Source organism: Dama dama, chromosome 14 (assembly GCF_033118175.1).
Source record: "Dama dama isolate Ldn47 chromosome 14, ASM3311817v1, whole genome shotgun sequence".
In the NCBI taxonomy this organism is placed as follows: domain Eukaryota; kingdom Metazoa; phylum Chordata; class Mammalia; order Artiodactyla; family Cervidae; genus Dama; species Dama dama.
Window position 1 is genome coordinate 68,075,877 of NC_083694.1, and position 17,828 is coordinate 68,093,704.

At 49.0% G+C, this 17,828-nt stretch overlaps 1 protein-coding gene across 4 annotated transcripts in view; it reads right to left on the reverse strand.

Moving 5' to 3' along the window:
* Window positions 1-17,828, reverse strand: part of TRAF5 (TNF receptor associated factor 5) — a 43,519-nt gene that overhangs the window by 9,867 nt on the left and 15,824 nt on the right. For 2 of the 4 annotated variants that reach the window (XM_061161016.1, XM_061161017.1), the window contains exons 2-6: window positions 6,422-6,640; window positions 5,385-5,442; window positions 3,669-3,770; window positions 913-1,077; window positions 216-293 (exon numbers count right to left, since the gene is read on the reverse strand). In XM_061161016.1, coding sequence (XP_061016999.1) covers window positions 216-293; window positions 913-1,077; window positions 3,669-3,770; window positions 5,385-5,442; window positions 6,422-6,639 — 621 coding nt within the window. In that variant the 5' untranslated portion in view covers window position 6,640. Of the gene's footprint in view, window positions 1-215; window positions 294-912; window positions 1,078-3,668; window positions 3,771-5,384; window positions 5,443-6,421; window positions 6,641-10,041; window positions 10,273-17,828 lie in introns of those variants that run through there. The other 2 variants (XM_061161015.1, XM_061161018.1) reach the window with 2 other exon arrangements.

The window sequence follows — 17,828 nt, forward strand, 5'->3', positions numbered from 1 at the left end:
CCAAGCTGAGGCTGGGGCCAGGAGAGCTAACATGGAAACAGAGAATCCTCAGGGAGAAGAATTCTCAGGGAGAAGGTGAGGGAAAACAAAACCATGGTCATCATGAGGATAAGGTAAGCGTCAGGCCCCTGCCTATGCGATTTTATCAAACACACTGCAATGATTACTGAAACTTTATCTTACATAAAATCACTGAGAGAATTATTTACACTTACCTCAGTTCTTGGAATGATCTGCAAACACTTGTTGGGACAAGATACTGGGTACTCAGGGCACAAGTTTTCCTCATGATTCTGAAACAATGAAAGGGTGCTGAACTAAAGCCAGCCTGGCTTCCAAAGGCTCCCTGTATGTCCTCAGAGTGTGTGTATATATGACCCCTTGGGGATCTATGCAATGTGGCTCACCCTCTATAAGACGGTACAGCCTAGTGCCAAAAAGGTTCCAGATGGCTGTTTTCTCAGTATAAATGAATTCAATTTTCCAATTATTCCAAAGAAGGTCAGAGGTCATGGGGCTGACAGAAGACAGACAATGCGTGTCACTAGCATGGCTCCTTTGGCACATGTAAAAGGTACCCACGCTTTCTTCTTACGCCTGCATCCTGCCTCGCCAATTGTCAGAGCATCCTGAGGTCAGAGAGTGTGGTCCCCTCCTTGTGACTCAGCTCCAGGTGTCACTCCTGGCCCACTCACACTCAGCAGGTGATCAAACAGCATTTGTGCCAATGACACATGAAAAGAGTCCTACCAAGAAGCCTTTCAGCTTTTTATAGACCCCTCAGATAAGTTATTCTTTAGACCTCTTTCTGCACAAAAATAAATTCAGAAAAGTGCTTCTGGTATCCCCTCTGATTTACTGTGACCACTCAGACAGAATTTAGTCCCATAAAGATGCTTTTTTTTTTTTTACCTGTAGATTGATGACTACCACTTCCTTTTTGCAATAAATGCATTTTTCCTCTCGAAACCGGCAGAATGCGCTCAGATGCTCTTTCAGATCTTTGCGAAGGACTGGCTCCTGACAGTTTTCATTAGAGCACTGCACAAGCTGGAACAGGCAATGCTGAAGGTGGTCCTGCAACAGGTAACAACAGGTCAGTGGGACACGCGGAGCAGGGCACTGGGAAGGGGAGCCGGCTGCAAGGCCTGGGGAGGGCGGAGGCGGGAGGACCCCGGGCAGCAGGAGGACAAGCTGGGACGGTTGGTGGGGGAAGGACAGCTCCCTGCAGAGGCCACCTGCTGCCTCTGCTGAGGACAGGGCATGCAGAGGGCCATCTGCGTGGAGGCTGAGAAAGCCAGCCTGGTCTGGAGGACAGGGCTTTGAAGATGGGTGATGAAATCAGCATGCTAAGTTTATCTTAGATCATCTACTAACCTGCTCACATTCTCAGGTTAGTCCCTGAACATCTTCCTTAGCTTTGCCAATTAATTTACCAGCTCGGTCAAGGCCATTTCTTTTGTGCGCCCTCCATGCCCACCCCCGGCACCAAGTCCTAATCTCTGCACTCTGCTGTTGTTGCTTAGTCGCTCAGTCGTGTCCAACTCTTTGCGACCCTGTGGACGGTAGCCCACCAGGCTCTTCTGTCCATGGGGATTCTCCAGGCAACAATACTGGAGTGGGTAGCCAGGGGATCTTCCTGACCCAGGGATCAAACCTGCATCCAGAGCGTTGGCAGGTGTTTTCTTTACCGCTGAGCCACCAGGGAAGCCCCAGGTGGTAAAAGCCGAAACAGAGGGCCGAGAGGGAAGAAGAGAAGGCCAGCTCCTAAGTAAGTGAAGGAAGGGGAAGGACTGGAGGAAGGAAGGACAGGGAGAGGGAGCTGTCCCAGAGGCAGTAAAGCAAAGCAGTGAGAGGAATTCAGGGATCAGAATCCCAGGCCCAGGAGAAGCTTGGGTCAGCCTTGTCAAATCGGGAGATATTCATAACCAGCATATTAGAAAATGATGACATGGACAAGGTTTGGTCCAGTGTTGTTCATGTTACAGACTTTTATAAGCAGGCAAGTCTTAACAAGACCTGGGGATAACACTGCAAGTTCCTGTGATGCTGACAAGGTATCAAAATTCTAGTGGGCTTGTTCCCCACCACAAGATCCTTTAAAACATGGCTGGCAAGCTACAGCCCTTGGGCCTAACCTGGCCCACTACTTGTTTCTTCAAATAAGGTGTAACTGAGAACACCCGTATTTCTTCCCATGTTGGCTATGACTGCTTTCCCTCCAAGATGGGAGAGTCAGGCAGCTGGGACAGACACTGGCTGGCAAAGTGTAAAATATTTACTATCTGGCTCCTGAGAGAAATAGTTTGCTGACCCCTCCTCTGAAGGAAGAAAAAAAAGGGCACATAGTTTTTCTACAGGAAGTAAATAAACATGATAGCTATTCTCCTTTGCCTCTAGTAATGACAGTGACAGCTGAAATCTACATCTTCTCCAAAATTCACGGATGCTACCCCTCAGCTGTCACCAAAACAGTCAACATTCCTCAAGACTCTGCATCCTGTGAAAATCCTACAGCTTACCACACAAGTGACGGAGAACAGGGAGTAAGAGGAAATATTAACACAAAAGAAACAGGTGAAGAGAAAACCAGCTGCTATTCTCCAGAAGCTGATGATCTGGTCACGAGAGCTAACCTCATTTCCTTCTCAGGCTTAGGGACAACCAAGTTGGTCAAGAGACCCTACTATTGGACCTGACTATCAAAACAAGTGGTGAGGGACTGTCTCAGGAAAACACAAAAACCTTTCCTGAATGTCCAAAGAAATTCTTGGGTTAACAAGGAAATCATCTACACATTTCTGAGCTCAGTGCCTGGGGGTCTGGAGGAATGCTGGGGAAAGGACTGAATCACTAGAAATACCTTCCACAACGTGGTGTGGGGGCGGGGGCGTGGGGCGGGAGGGGCAACTTGCAGCAGTCTCCACGCAGTTCCCTGGAAGCTAGAGACATCTGCCTCATATTCACGCATGGGGTGATGGAACCTGACCTGGGCCTGCTCTGGCAAAGCCACGTGTCCTGTTTCCCATTTAACGACTTTCTGCTGATGGATGGGAGAGTGAGGGAGGGCAGTTTCATCTGAAAGGAACTTGACAACCCGTCACCTCCCCTATACCTTGTTTGTCCGCATCTCTTACCCACGCTTCACCTTCACACTGCATCCTAGCTCTGTTCTGGTCTATGTCATCTCCCTTTAGATCACAAACTCTAAGACAGCAGGGCCCATAGCAACCAGGAAACACCCACCCCAGCACCTGCAATGCTTCTGGGCAGGGACCCCTTACAACTATGTCTTTCTGCAGTCATGCCCTGGAATCCCAAATCCTTCACAGTTTTCCAAAAATGACGTCCCCTTGGCTCGACCATTTCTTTTGCCCAGCACGTCCCATTCTCTTTTGAATCAATGAACCTTAACCTGTAATTCAAGGTCTAGCACACATTGGTATGTTCTCCATGTGTTCCATACAAAATGAAACTTCTTGTGAGATTCATTTCATACCTTAGCCCTTGGCGTGCTACACTGTAGCCAACTGTGTTGCTAGACAAGAATTCTCCGAGGACCACCCACCGAAACCTGGTTCCATGCTTAGCCCAGGAACTGACACATAAAAATGTGTTCAGTACACGACACTGGAAAATGGCAGACACTGTTCATGAGTAATACCAACCTGGTATCGTCCCAGAATAATCTTGGCATTACATCTGGGAGCATTTTTGCAAAACACATACAAATTGAGGACTTCCCTTTTGCAGCAATTGTCTTTAAACACCTAAAAGATAAACATAATAGATTCACACACTCCAAAGCTTTAGAGCAACATGAAGGAATCTATTATTAATTTGGTCTTCAGTACATCTCAAAAGTTGGGTGGAAACTTCCAGTCAGTGGTTGGAATGGAAATACCAGATTTGCCACCATATAAGAAAAGACCGTCTCAGATACATCTGACAGGCCACCAAACATACAAGCCAGGTAATTCAATGCTTACTGCAGTAGGCTGAAGCTGGGGGAAATCTGGTGGTGAACTTGACCCCACATGCTCAAAGGTCAAGAGGTGGGGCTGTGGATGGGGGCGATGCTTTCAGCTTCCTGTCCCAGGGTAAACGTTGTATTAGTCATCAGGTGGTATCACTGAAGCTCTGCTGACTTATTTTTCAGCGCAAGCCAGGGGTTGGCAAACTTTCTCAATAAAGGGTCAGAGAGTAAATTATTTTCGGCTTTGCCAGCCACATTGTGATGTCCTCTGATGCCACTATTCAGCCCTGCTGTACACAATACTTTAGTGAATGGGCATGCCTGTGTTCCAATAAGATGTTATTTATGGACACAAATGTGAATGTCATATGACTTTCACATGTTACAGAACATTATTCTTTTGATTTATAAATTTTTACTTTGAAATAGACTCACAAGAAGTTGCAAAAATAGTACAGAGTTCCTGTGTACCCTTCTTTTGATTTTTTTCAATGATTTAAAAATATAAAAGCCACTCTTAGCTCACAGGCCATACAAAAACAGGTGGCAAGCTGGATCAGTCCCAACAAATCCCATGTTGTAGTATGCCAACCCCTGGCTAGTGGGTGAGGCAGACACAAGTACAGCTAGGCATACGGAAAACACATTGTAAGAGCAAAGAGAAGGCACACAAACTTTTGACTAAAAAGACAAATAACCCACTTAAAAAATGGGTAAAGGATTTGAATAGAAATCTCTACAAAGAAGATATCCAATCAGCCAAGCACATGAAATAATGCTCCATGTCATCAAACACTAGGGCATCAAAACCACGAGGTATCTCTTCATAACCACCAGGAAGGCTATAATCAAAAAGATGGACCACAACAAATTTTGGCAAGGATCTAGAGAAATTAGGAACTCTCATACCTTGCTGGAAAGAATGCTGCTTTGGAAAACAGCCTGCTGGTTCCTCAGAATGTTAAACATAGAGTTACCATGTGACCCAGTCATTCTGCTCCTAGGCACACACCCCAGAAACATGCATACTTTAAAGGCAAATTTTATGGCATATGCATTGTATCTTAATAAAGCTATCGTTAGACTTAATAAAAGAAAGTTTGAGAGACTAAACAGATTAGAAAGTGAATTCCAGGAAATAGGATGTTTCATTTCTGCAAGCAACTCACAGTAACTGGAGCTTATATAGAAAGAGGGTAAAGAGCATGTGGGAAAAAAGACCTGGGGGTTCAGTAAGGACCCAAACACTCCTCTTTCAAATAGGGGTGGGAGTGGGGTCCAACTGACCACACGGCAGAGGAATATGGACTCCAAGGAAGGGTCCCCCTCCTGCTCTCCTGCTCCAACTTCTCTGTTCAGTTCAACCAAGGACACTGGCTGCTCCATCCCAAACCAGGGATCATCTTACCTCCTGAGATTTGATCACCTCCTTATCTACAGGGCAGAGTGGGACTGCGTCCAGTTCTCTGGAAAGAAAAATCAACATGAAGCCAGAGTTAAGGGTTGACCTCAACAACCTTTCTAAGAGCAGCCCCACCGCTCCAGCCACACTTGACCCCTTGAAGTTCCCCCCGAGCAGGCCAGGCCCCATCTTTACTCATGCTGTTCCCTCTTTCCAGAAGGGGCCCTCTGGTACCCCAATTTCAGCACCTCCTCAGTGAAAGTCCTGAAAGTCCCATTCATCCTCCAGGACGTGAGTCTAAGAGGGAGTCCGCAGGCAGAGTCAAATGTCCTCTGCCAACGTTCCTTTGGTGGTCCTATGCTATCACACTGCACTACCACCTGTCTCCTCCACTAGAAAGAAGATTCTAGAGGGTCCTGTTTTGCACTGAACCTCTAACTCTTCACCTCTGTGCACCAGAGCTTTGTTTAGACCCAGGTGTCAAATGAACAAACCCAGGAATGAATGAGAATGTGCTGCAATAACCCCCTCTCCAAGCTCGGGAGGGTATAACTTCCGTGGTGCCCCTGTATAGGCCCCCAGAGCCTGCTTCCATGTCTCACCTGGTCTTTACCCTCAAAACGACACGACCCAGGTTTTCCAGCTGCCGAGGAGTCGACAGCATCCAGGGCAGCAAGGAAACTTCTGGATGCGACACCAGCCCTGCCTCAAGGCAAGGGAAGGTCAGGGTGCCTACAAGAAAGACCCTCTTGGCAGATAGGTCCTTCCCCGTGTGGCCTGTGCACCGAGGTTGGCCCTCGCATGCAAAACGGGTGTGGTCTGAATTTTAAGAAAAGGTGACGATCAGTAGGAGAGCAGGAAGAAAATGAAGGTTATACTCCTCAGGCTCTCAGAGAAGGGCCTAGGGAGAGCCCATCCTCATGTGGTTCTGTGGGCAACCACAGCAATTCCCGAAACCCTGATCGTAGTTGAGCGGCCACAGACGGCCGCTCACAGGGACACTCTGGCCGCTTCTGGCCAAAGTGGAGGCCCCGCCCGCTCACCTCAGGGACAGGATGCAGTGATGGCAGAACCGATGCCCACAGCCCGTCTGGTGGGGGTTGTGGAGCACAGAGCGGCAGAAGGCACACTTGTAGCGCTCTTCCAACTGCTCCACAAACTGGTACTCCGCGTCGGGCTCAAAGTCCAAGGAAATGGAGTTGCCAGAATTCTGGCGGGTGAAGCCACAGGGCACACCTCCTTGCTCCTCAAAATAGGCCATCCTGGGGGATCAGAAGAGAAGGAAAATTCAGTGTGCGAACACCAAAACCATAGAGCCATCGGGTGTTTTAATTATTTGTTCCCTGATTGGTGAACATCACCCACAGGGGCCTTCTGTCGTGACTGTGTAACAGTGACAACCTCCTGCCACTGGAGGGCTCCTGCAGAAGGGAGATAGATGGCTTTGGGGTGCTGGGGTGGGAGTCTAAACCAGATGACTTCTAGCAGGGTTGTATGAGACTTTCAGCTCTGTCCATCAAAGAGCTAAATTATCCTTCAGTGGGGCTACATGCTTGGACAAAATAGATCCGAGTGTTAACTACATTCTGAATAAACTCATTATGGACTTTTCTTCCACTCAGTTGAGAAAACTGAAACAAATGTTGTGTTAACAAGCAAGAACCTTGCACGCCAATATATTTCTTGCAAAATATATAGATATATCACCACCACCAAGCCACACTGTTTCTCACCTGAGCTGAACAAAAGCCCATTAACTGCTTTTCCTTCCAATCTCTTCTCCATACTACAGCCAGGGTGATATTTTCCCCAAAAAAACTATGAGGGAAGTTTATCTCTCTTCATCATTCGGTGGCTTCCCAGGGCTTTTAGGTTAAAGCGCTGAGCACACTCCTCACTCAGTAGCTTCCTGGACGTCCCCTGCCCTTGCTTCCTGCACTCCAGCCATACAGGCTTTCTTTCTAAGATATCATGCTGTCTCTAGCCCCAGGGCCTTTGCACAAGCAGTTGCCTCTGTGCTTCCCCCATCCCCTTCCAGTCCTCTTCATTAGTTAACTCACATTCGTGTTTCAAATGTCATTTCAAGTTTCATATTCTCAGGTAAGCTTTCTTTTCTTCCCCTAATTTGCTAGGAGGCCAATTCACTCGTCTGTAAAACAACTTAAAGCTTCCAAGGAGTAGCTGGAGGTTGTGAGTAAAGGTATGTGTGAGGGGTGGAATTTTTGCTATATAATCCTACTGAATTTTTGAATATATTACCTATCCAAAAATATAAAAATATACAAAACCAAAATGCTATTCACCCACTGTTATATCTATCACAGAACCAGGTTCTTTCCCTTCAGAGCAATGCTTGATTTGAGACTGGATATGCATTTGTGTGGTTATTTTATTTATATCTATGATTCTCCGAGACAAACAGATAGCATCTGGCCTTGCTCACTGTTGCGTTTCCAGCCCTCAGCACCAAGCCAGGCGTGGAGAACAACTCAGCTATTTGCTGAGTTAATGTTATTGAATGGAATTTTTTTCAAAACCCTCAACAGGGCAGCTATAAGCAGTGTTGGCCTCTAACATGGTGATTCTTTTCTTTTTTTTTTTTTTTGGTAATAGGGGAGAGAAATTAAGAGGTACAAACTTCCAGTTAAAAAAATAAATGAGTCATAACACAGTGATTCTTAACCTTTTCTGAGCAAGGACTCCCCCCACCTTTGAAAATCTGATGAAAACTCTAGACCCTTCTACCTATGAAATAGCACAGACACCTCACACCTGGACATTTAAGGACCATGGGGACCCCCACTTGTGGTCCCCAGGTTGACAAGAGCTCTGCCTGCCCCGCAGGCATGCTGCTACCCTTGGCCCAGTGCCAGGAGTGATGCTCTCAGCATCTGCAAACGGTGAGAGCATGGGTGGTCCTTGGTGAATGGACAGGAGTGACGTCCTTCTGTGTGGTTGTGGTACAGGAAGACCTGGCCTTCGGGCTTGCTTGCTTTGGCCTGTTCTCTGGATCCCTCATGAGTCTCCTGTAGCTGATGTGGCCAGCTGGGCCTGGGAGCAGCTGTGTGTGGCCTCACCACATCGGTGGGACAGGAGCGGCCCCACTCAACCCTCAGCTCTGCCCAGGTCAGCCGCGGGCCTGTCTCACTGCAGCCGTGGTCTGAGGCTGGGCTGTGGCCCGGGCGAATGGAGCAGAGAAAGAAACTGGCCTCTTTCAGCAATTCAAGCTTTCCCTCTCTGGACAAGCTCAGCAGACCAGGGAATTTTTTCTTCTCCCCCTTATCCTGGGGTTTAAGACCAAAGTTCCACCTTTCTCCTCTCTGTATGTGTTTCCTACAGAACTTCAAGGGTGGCAGGTGAGCAGACCAAGATGTGGTTGTTCCCCTTTTAACGTGGTTTACTCTTGAGATTTAACAAAAGTTTTAGTTATGAAGATAAAGAGGCACAGCACTTGATCTACACACACAACCTGATAACCAAGACTGGAGAACCTATCCCAACTGCCCTGACCTGCCCTGTGTCATCTAGTCCCAAGCAGGAGGATAGCTCACATTCTCTGCCCCTGTAGGACCAGGCTCATGTCTGGGTCACACAGCATCTAAATTTGGGCCCTCACAGAGATACCCTAAAGCAACAGGCCTATTCAACTCCAGAACAAGGCAGGAGGATGTACAAAACACAGTTAGGGTTCCCCTCCACCACATTCTCTCCTCTTTCTTAGCACAAGAATCTAATGCACTCATCTGAGTGTCTGTCCATCTTTCTCTATTTTCCACTCAATTTTGTTAGGAACCCAAAGCCACTCCACAAAATAAAATCCCTTAAGAAATTTGAGGACCCCAAAGAGTTTTTCCTTATATGGGTTATATGTATTAATATTTACCATATTTGAGATTAAAATTGAGGAACTAAAAAAAAATCTCTTTATTAATTCACTTTAAGATAATAATGGGATTTCCCTGGTGGCTCAGATGGTAAAGAATCCACCTGCAATGCAGGAGACCCGGGTTCAATCCCTGGGTCGGGAAGATCCCCTGGAGAAGGGAATGGCTTCCCTGGTGGCTCAGTGGTAAAGAACTTGCCTGCTAATGCAGGAGACATAAGAAATGTGGGTTTGATCCTTGGGTTGGGAAGATTCCCCTGGAGAAGGGCATGGCAACCCACTCCAGTATTCTTGCCTTGAGAATCCCATCGACAGAGAAACCTGACGGGCTACAGTCCACAGGGTAACAAAGAGTTGGACACAACTGAAGTGACTTAGCACTCGAGCACACAAGATAATAATGAGCTATATGTTATATGTTAACATAACTCATATTTTTATGAAAAATAATCATTTTCCAAAAGAAAAAAATTAGTGAGAAGAGTGGCATTTAAAAAAAATATTTTTGCACATCTCTGGGCTTAAGATAGCTGGATATTCATATCTACTCTGCATTCAGTGTGTTGCTTTATCACGTCACGTAGCTTCTGCACACTCATTAAAGAGGAGTAAAAATGGAAAATGACATCTTAGTATTATTATGCAGACAATTTGCCCATGCAGATCCCCTGAAAGGGTCTCAGGGAGCTCCAGGAAATGGTGTGGTGGTAAATGCCAAACTTCTGCTTTCCCTGGGGAAAAGTTGCAAGTGACAGTTGTCAATTCTATGCCAAAACATACCTGAATGATGTACGTGTCCATTGGCTGTAGAAAGCCCATGTCCTAGTAACAGCCGCTCCTCAGGGCCCCTGAAGTCCACTTTGGGGACTACTGCTCCTGAGGCTGCCCGGTGGCCTGCCCCTTGTCAGTCTTTATTCCAGCAGGCCCAGCATGTGACCCTCACAGATAGTCTCCTTCCACCTGCTAAATGGCCCATGGAGGACCACACTCACGCTACCACTGTGTGTCTCGCCCAGCCCTGGTCAGTATGCCTAGGTCATCCACTGACCTTGTTCACTCTCCAAGATGTTGTCTTGTCCAATATATGTCTTTACGCAATCAAATTTTTATCTCATTAGACACACAAAAATATAAGCACTTTTGTTCTATATAATAAGGACTTGTGATGTTTCAGGGCAATGTTCTTAGCCAACCAGAACCAAGCAGTAAATTTTTCCAGGGCAGGGTCTGTCTCCTTCCTTTGAAGCTCCATCAGGCCTGTGACTCAGCTCCAAAAACGGAATCGATGCACTGTGCTCGCTGACGTTAGAGAGCCCCAATAATAGAACTATAAAGGCTGATGTTTCTTTGTCTAACAAATACATTTCTCTAACCACTTCAACATTTCCAGCTGGTACTCTGTCATTCCTAGGAGGTTATTTAGTGGAAATGAGTAAGAGCTCCATTTTATTAAAATCTTTTCCCTCTGGGTATAATAGCTTACGTAACAGGAACAAACAAAGATTTCTTACAAATAAGAAAAAAAATCATCAAAATTACTTTTAGAGCTTGTGTATCTCCTTACTGCAGTATACAGTGCCTTATTCCTACCATCAATGGAATTATAATGGTCCTCCTACTAAAGAGTTATTAACTCAAACCAAAATAAGACAAGAGAAAACTACATCCCAACTGCTCCCTAAGAACTCTTACTGAGTTCCTTTTAAATGTTATTTTTAAGCTTCATAAACGGATGTATCTTTTACCTGAGAACTTTCTAGAAATTCCAAAGAAAGTCTGTGATGTCACTATTTAAATTATTTCTTCCCTCTTCCCCTTTCTCCCTCCCCTTCTTTCTTCCTTTCTTGAGAAGCTTTGTCATGTGCTTTAATATCTGGTAGATCCCGGGCCTCTACTTGACCCCACTTTTCTTCTTCTTCACTTAGGTATTTCTTCTTATTCATTTTTGGGGAACACATAATAAATAAACTAACATTCTGAAACAGCATGCATTTGGCTTTAGTTAGAAACAAAAGGACACAAGTCTAGCAGAATTCAGTCTCAGGTTTAACAAAAAATAGGAAGGTCCGTGCCTGTCTGGCCATGCTATCGCCACAGTCTCCCAGTATATCGTATAGATTAATGAAAGTTTGCAAAACTCAGGAATGCTTCTATATGTTTATTATGTTTTACTTTATAATACATAAGCCCAGGAACTGTCTTCAGGGTTTTCAATTTCTGATCTTTGAAAATTCAAGATCAAATCCCAGAGTGAAAAGGGCCCTGGACCGGAGACCTGGGCTGAAGCCCTGCTCTGCCACTCACCGGCTGTGACATGGTGGGGAAACACCCCAGGGCTTCCTTGTTTGTACATGCCTGCATGGACTCAGCACCTACGTGCCCTGGGTTGGGTCCTGAGAACGTGCATACCTGTGACAACACGTCTGCCCTTGAGGGTCTCCAAGAGGAGCAGCGGAAATCAGACCCGGGAATGATACCTGACAACACTATAGAGGCAAGTCCCATCAAGAGAGACCTAAACAAGCTGCTGGAGCCCAGGTGAGGGGTAGCTAACGCTTTCTGAGGTGTGTGCTGATTCCAGAGTGAAGAAAACATCCCCGCTAGTCTTGAAGAAGGAGGAGGTATTTTCTAAAATGAAGGCGATAAAACCATTTCCCAGAGGGTATCACAAAGTTCTGGAACAGTTTAATGATTAACTGTAGCTGAACTGGAATTAGGGGAACACACCAGTCATCTGCCTGCTTGCTCTCAGATCCACCCTCTGCCCTGGTCTCCAATGTGAGGGGAGTCCCCCCCCCCCCCAAAAAAAAACTCTGTTTGTAGGGTTCCCCGGCTTCTGGCTCGGTTCAGCCAAGGAGGCACACTGGCAGGAGACTGCAGGGTGGGGGGAACGGAGACGTAGGTGGTTGTCCCCGCATCCCTCGGTGCTGGGCAGCACCTCAACAATGACTGGGCTCCTCCGCGGCTTTCATCCCCGCCAATGGCCGCCCTCTCTGTGGACGAGCTCCAGCGGGCAGGTCCCCAGCTCCTAAGCTCGGGAAACGCCATCTCCTCTCTTCTTCGTCCCGTCAGCTCCAGAGTGGGTGGGCAGCTTCCCGCCGTGAGTCCTCTTGGAAGGGCCTCACTCCAGCCTCCCTGTGGCTTCCCAGTTTCGCCGTCCCCCGTGGTGGAGCCGTTTCCTGTGTAGCTAAATCCCCTTCCGGGAGCGCCTCGCGAGGCGCCTGTGAGAGGCGCGTGGTGAGGGGGGCCAGCACGCCGTGAAGGATGAGGGGGTGCCGGTCAGGAGTCCCGGTTTTCACTCCACGGTTTTCCTCTTTTGGGGGATGACAGACGCAGAAGACAGACCCAGGCGGGAAGCTGAGGGAAAGCAGCACCGTAACGGGCCAAAGAAGGATGACGACAGCCTGATCTAAGGCAGGGGCAGAGAAGAGCCGTGTTCGTGAGGCGTTTCTGAGAGAAAATGCGTAGATTCCGAAACGGGTCTAATGGAAGGGCTGCGAGAGAGGACACGGAGGAGGACCCTCGGGTTCCAGTGCGGAGGACTGAGTGACGAGGGCACCAGTGGGACAGGAGGCAGGACGGAAGCATAGCAAGTGGAGACTGTGGGGAGAGACATAGCCAGGGCCAGCCTCAGGGCAACGGCGGTGACTCAGACCAGCCGACCTCTAACATCTCTTCCACCATAAACTACATGGTTCCGAGGAATGGCCACATTTTCTCTGGGCTAAGGATAATTGTTTTAGAATTGTCCAAGGCCCTTTTTTTTTTTTTTACATTGGCTGTCATTTTAGTGATGACATTTGACATACCAGGTTTAGATCTATCTCAGGAACATAGCATCTGGAGAGATAAGACGTTCCAGAGCAATAGTTGTGGGGGTGCTAGTGCTGGAGTCTGCTCTCCGGTCCTGCCCCAGCACAGCCCCTGCTTCTCCCTACTTGGGACAGTTTATTTATTATTCTTGGCTGTGCTGGGTCTTTGTCGCTGCGTGGAGGTCTCTCCGCCTGTAGAGGCAACATGCTCCATAAAGGGCTTTTCTTTTTCTTCTTCCTCTTTCAGCCCCCTCCTCCTCCTCCTCTTCTTTTTCATTTGGTTTTTAGTTATTGTCTGTTGTTTGTTTTCATTTCCCTGCTAGTCACCCTTCTTCCTGGAAGAGTAGCATCTCAGAACTCAAGGGCCAGCAAGTGGGGCTATTTTTCAGTCATGATGTGCGGGCCTCTCGTTGCAGGGGCTCCTCTTGTCGCGGAGCACAGCCTCTAGGCATGAGGGCTTCGGTCCTTGCAGCTCCCGGGCCCTCGAGCACAGGCTCAGTAGTTATGCACGGGCTTAGTTGTTCTGCGCCATGTGGGATCTTCCTGGATCGAGGATGGAACCTGTGTCTCTAGCACTGGCAGGCGGATTTTTCACTGAGCCACCAGGGAAGCCCCCTGTTTGAGATTTAATAGGTGCTGCTTCCCCCCAAGGTAACCCCCATTCAGCCAGTGTGACCCCCCCCACCCCCACCCCTCTGTGAGATCCCTACAACCAATGACTGGATTTGACAACAGTTCCCAGGGTCCAGGGACGGTTGTTAAATGTACCTCAGTGCCTGGCAGGGGGGTGGTCTGGGGAAGGTGGGAGAGGACTGCAGCCCCTCCTGAGGCCCCTTTGTTTAAGACAGGGTTCTGAGAGTTGAGACACTGCTTCCTCTGGGAGGTGAGACCTGCAGGCCTGGGTGACGAGATGGGGGCACAAAGGCTGGCCAGGTGCCCCAGGGTGGTCCCTGAGCTGTGGGCAGCAGAAGGGTAGTACCACATCAGTCCCTGAAGCTGCCAGTCACAGGATGGGCTCCCGGACGGCAAACTGCCCATTTCTCAGCTCTGCTCAGGGCCTCCTCGGGACCATGAGAAGCCAACCCCCTGAAGGGCACATTTGGCAACAGGGGGCAGGTATGAATACCTTATTTCCCCAAACTGACCCAAGACCCAGCAACGGGTCCTGGGCTTAAAGTTAAGGGAGGGGAGATGGTGGTTAGTCCTGAGGAAAAGTTAAAATGTGGCATTCCAAGATGGGGTGACTCAGGGAGATGCCAGAACTCGTGCCTGTGATCTGATACAGAAGAGCCCCGACAGGGACGGCCAGACGCCCACCCGTGGGAGGACAGGCAGTCCACTTTCTCAACGCCATGTCTGGCCCTTGAATTCTGAGATACTGCTCTTCCAGGAAGATGGGTGACAAGCAAGAAAATTAAAACAACAACAATAACTAAAAACCAAACAGAAAAGAAGAGGAGGAGGAAGGAGGCAGCAGCAAAAGAGGAAGAAGAAAAAGAAAAGCGCTTTATGGAGCATGCTGCCTCCACGGGGAGAGAACCGAGATGGGCCCCAAGCTGTTCCCAAAGCCTCTGTCTGCAATGGCTCAGAAATCTGCTTCCTCTGAAGGCAAAAGCCCTCAAGACTACCGCCAGGTCTCTGCTCCAACCCGCCACCTTCTCTGCCTCTCCGCTGTTCCCACAACCTAACACAACAGCACCACCACCGTGTGACCTCTGGGACAGACTGGGTTTTTTGTTTTTAAAGGTTTATTCATCTATTTATGGGTGTGCTGCATCTTCAATGTTATGTGCGGGCTTTTCTCTAGTTGCAGCAGGTGGGGGCTACTCTCTAGCCATGGTGTGCAGTCTTCTCATTGCGGAGGCTTCTCTTGTGGAACTCAGGTTCTAGGGCTTGAGGGCTTTGGCAGGTGTAGCTTCCGGGCTCTAGAGCACAGGCTCAATAGTTGTGGCTCACATACAGACTTAGTTGCTACCAGGCAGGTGGGAATCTTTCTGGACCAGGGATGGAACCCATGTCCCCTGCGTTGGCAGGCAGACTCTTTACCACTGGACCACCAGGGAAGCCCAGACCGGGTTTATTTTCATTAACCTTGAACCACGAAGGTTAGACCAAGAGGAAGGGCCTTGGAGAAATGCAGACAAAGCGAGGTCCTTTTCCATCAGGTCTAACAGGACGGGAGACCACACAGGAGACCACATAGGAAGCAGGTGACTCCTGCCTGATGACACATGACAACAGGCCCCCAACTCCAGCCGTCCACCCACAGGATGGCTGGCTCTGATGTCACAGCGGCAGAAGGAGGGTGTCTTTTCTTTTCCTTATACTTTTGCAGAAGAGGCTTTTCTTGGATGAAGGATGACGTGGGCATGATTTTAATTCCTTTGAAGAGAAGTGTGGTTTCTCTCCAAGTTGTCAGGAAACCTCTGGTTCCTTATTTTCCTGGGAGAGCAGCAGAGCACTGTTGGTGGAGAGAAGGGGGTGGTCAGGGGCTGAAGGGCACCCCTGCCCGGCTCCTGGCTCTGTGGCGGCTGCTGCTTTCATGTCAAGTCTCGCTCGGGGAAGCCTTGAAGGGAACTCTCTCTCCTGCTCAGAACCATTCAGAGTCCACCTGCTCCAGGTGATGCTGCAAGAGACCTCTGGGATGTGGTCTCAGAAGTTAGAGCAAGAGGAGAAAGGACTGCTGATCTTCCCACAAGAGCTTCCTCTAGAAGAAACTTTGACTCAAGGACCCTCAGCTTCAGCTGCATGTCCACTGCTGTCCCCACTTCTAGGTCTGGGGTCCACTCAATGAGCTGCTGTGGGAGGGGGCTGTCCTCATTAGTCTCCAGGCCCCAGAGTCAGCCAAGAGCCCACACAGAGCCCTCCATCAATGGTTCCTTTTCTGAAGACACTCCTTCCTTCAGGTGAGAAGACAACTACCTCAGCCCATGGAGACTTGCTTACATATTCCCAAACCCTTCCTATGTTCTTCTCATCTTTTCATGTTTCCTCACTCATCTGTTTGCTGTGAATGGACTTGGCTTTTTCCCTTGTAGCTCAGTTGGTAAAGAGTCTGCCTGCAATGCAGGAGACCCGGGTTTGATCCCTGGGTCAGGACGATCCCCTGGAGAAGGAAATGGCAACCTACTCCAGTATTCTTGCCTGGAGAATCCCATGGACAGAGGAGCCTGGTGGGCTACAGTCCACGGGGTTGCAAGAGTCAGACACAACTTAGCAATTCAACCACAAGTACCCACATTACTACCCCCATGCCCTCACTCAGAAGTGAAAATGATGAGTAGTAAGTCTGATGACAGAGTCCTGTGAGCCCACCCCTCCCCCCATGTCTCCTACTTCCCCACCCCCACCCCCACCCCGCTTCAGTCAACACTCTTACTAAGGCCTTGATAATCTTGTGGGTGGGCACAGCTCATTGCTGACTCACCTTCCCATGCATGCAGCAAGGTGGGTTTTCCAGAGACCACACCCCCCCTTCCACCCCACAAGGTGCTGCCCCTTCTCCTCTGGGAATTTGACTAAGCTCACTGCTTCTCCTCTACCCTTTCTGTTGCAGTTTTCTCATGTCTCCATTTCATCCTCCAAACACATTTTCCTCCTCGCTTCACCCAATGCATCCTTTCGAATTCCTGGTTACACTGGAAGATCTCCCACTAAACACGGTCAATCAGTCACTTTTGTAAATCATGCTTTTGCTGAGAAACCATCACATGCAGACACTGATGGGGAAAAAGAAACGTAGCATGGAGCGGGGAGGAATCCTCACAGCAGCACCACCACCCCATAGCAGGGAGTGGTCTCCAGGCTACTCAGCAACCAGCCCAGCAACACCGGCACCAGCCACTTCTCCCCTCCCTTCCCCTCCTGGCTCCAGAGCCGTCCCTTCAGACCCGTGTCCCTCCTCAGATCTCATCCACCTGCCACCATCCCTCTGCCCTTGGACACGCTGGGGGCCCAAATCACCTGGGCTTACTACGTAAGCGGTTTGGAAAAGCACATTGTGTTCAGTCGGCTCTAAACCATAACCACAGAATCAGACCTGCCACCTGGCCTCTCCCAACCTGGAGCCCTCTTGCCCTTTATGTGGCATTTGGCACTTCCTTCTCAGAACTCCCCTGGGGACACTGTACTTTTTTGCTTCCCCTCCCACCCAAGACCACACCTCCGGGTGGCTCCCTGCAGGGCTCGCACTGGGGCAGGCTCAGCCCTCTGCCCTTAGTTCCTGCCACAACTCCCACCTCCCCTCATTTGAAAGGCTCCCCCATCCTCAGTCAGACTGTACTTCTGAGTGTTGGTGAGGGTCCCTGCTTCAGCGGGTCACTGGGCTACTATCTCAGACTCAGCTCTCTCTCCCTTCCTGATGGTCCTTTTTCTCCTAAAGACGGGCAGGCAGAGCACACGCTCTCAGAACGTGATGGAGACTTCCAGCGGCCCCACGAGCGAAGCGACAAGGGAGTTTGGGAACACCGCCAAAGAACAGCAGTTCAGATTTTAGCTTGGGACTTCAAAGTATGTTGGAGTGAGGACTGGGGCAGGTCCCACCCTCCATGGCCTAAGGGTGCTAAGAAAAGAGGAGAGACTGGGACCACGCTTGTCAGGCTACAGAACAGACGTGCCAAGAAGGATCCAGAAACCCTGACCTGACCTTTCGGTGACTTTCAGCTACCAAAGGCCAACCTCATCTGAGCTGCGCCTCAGCTTCCCACAAAGCTCACACACACCTGCCATTGTGTTTGGTTCGTGTCTCCAAAGCTG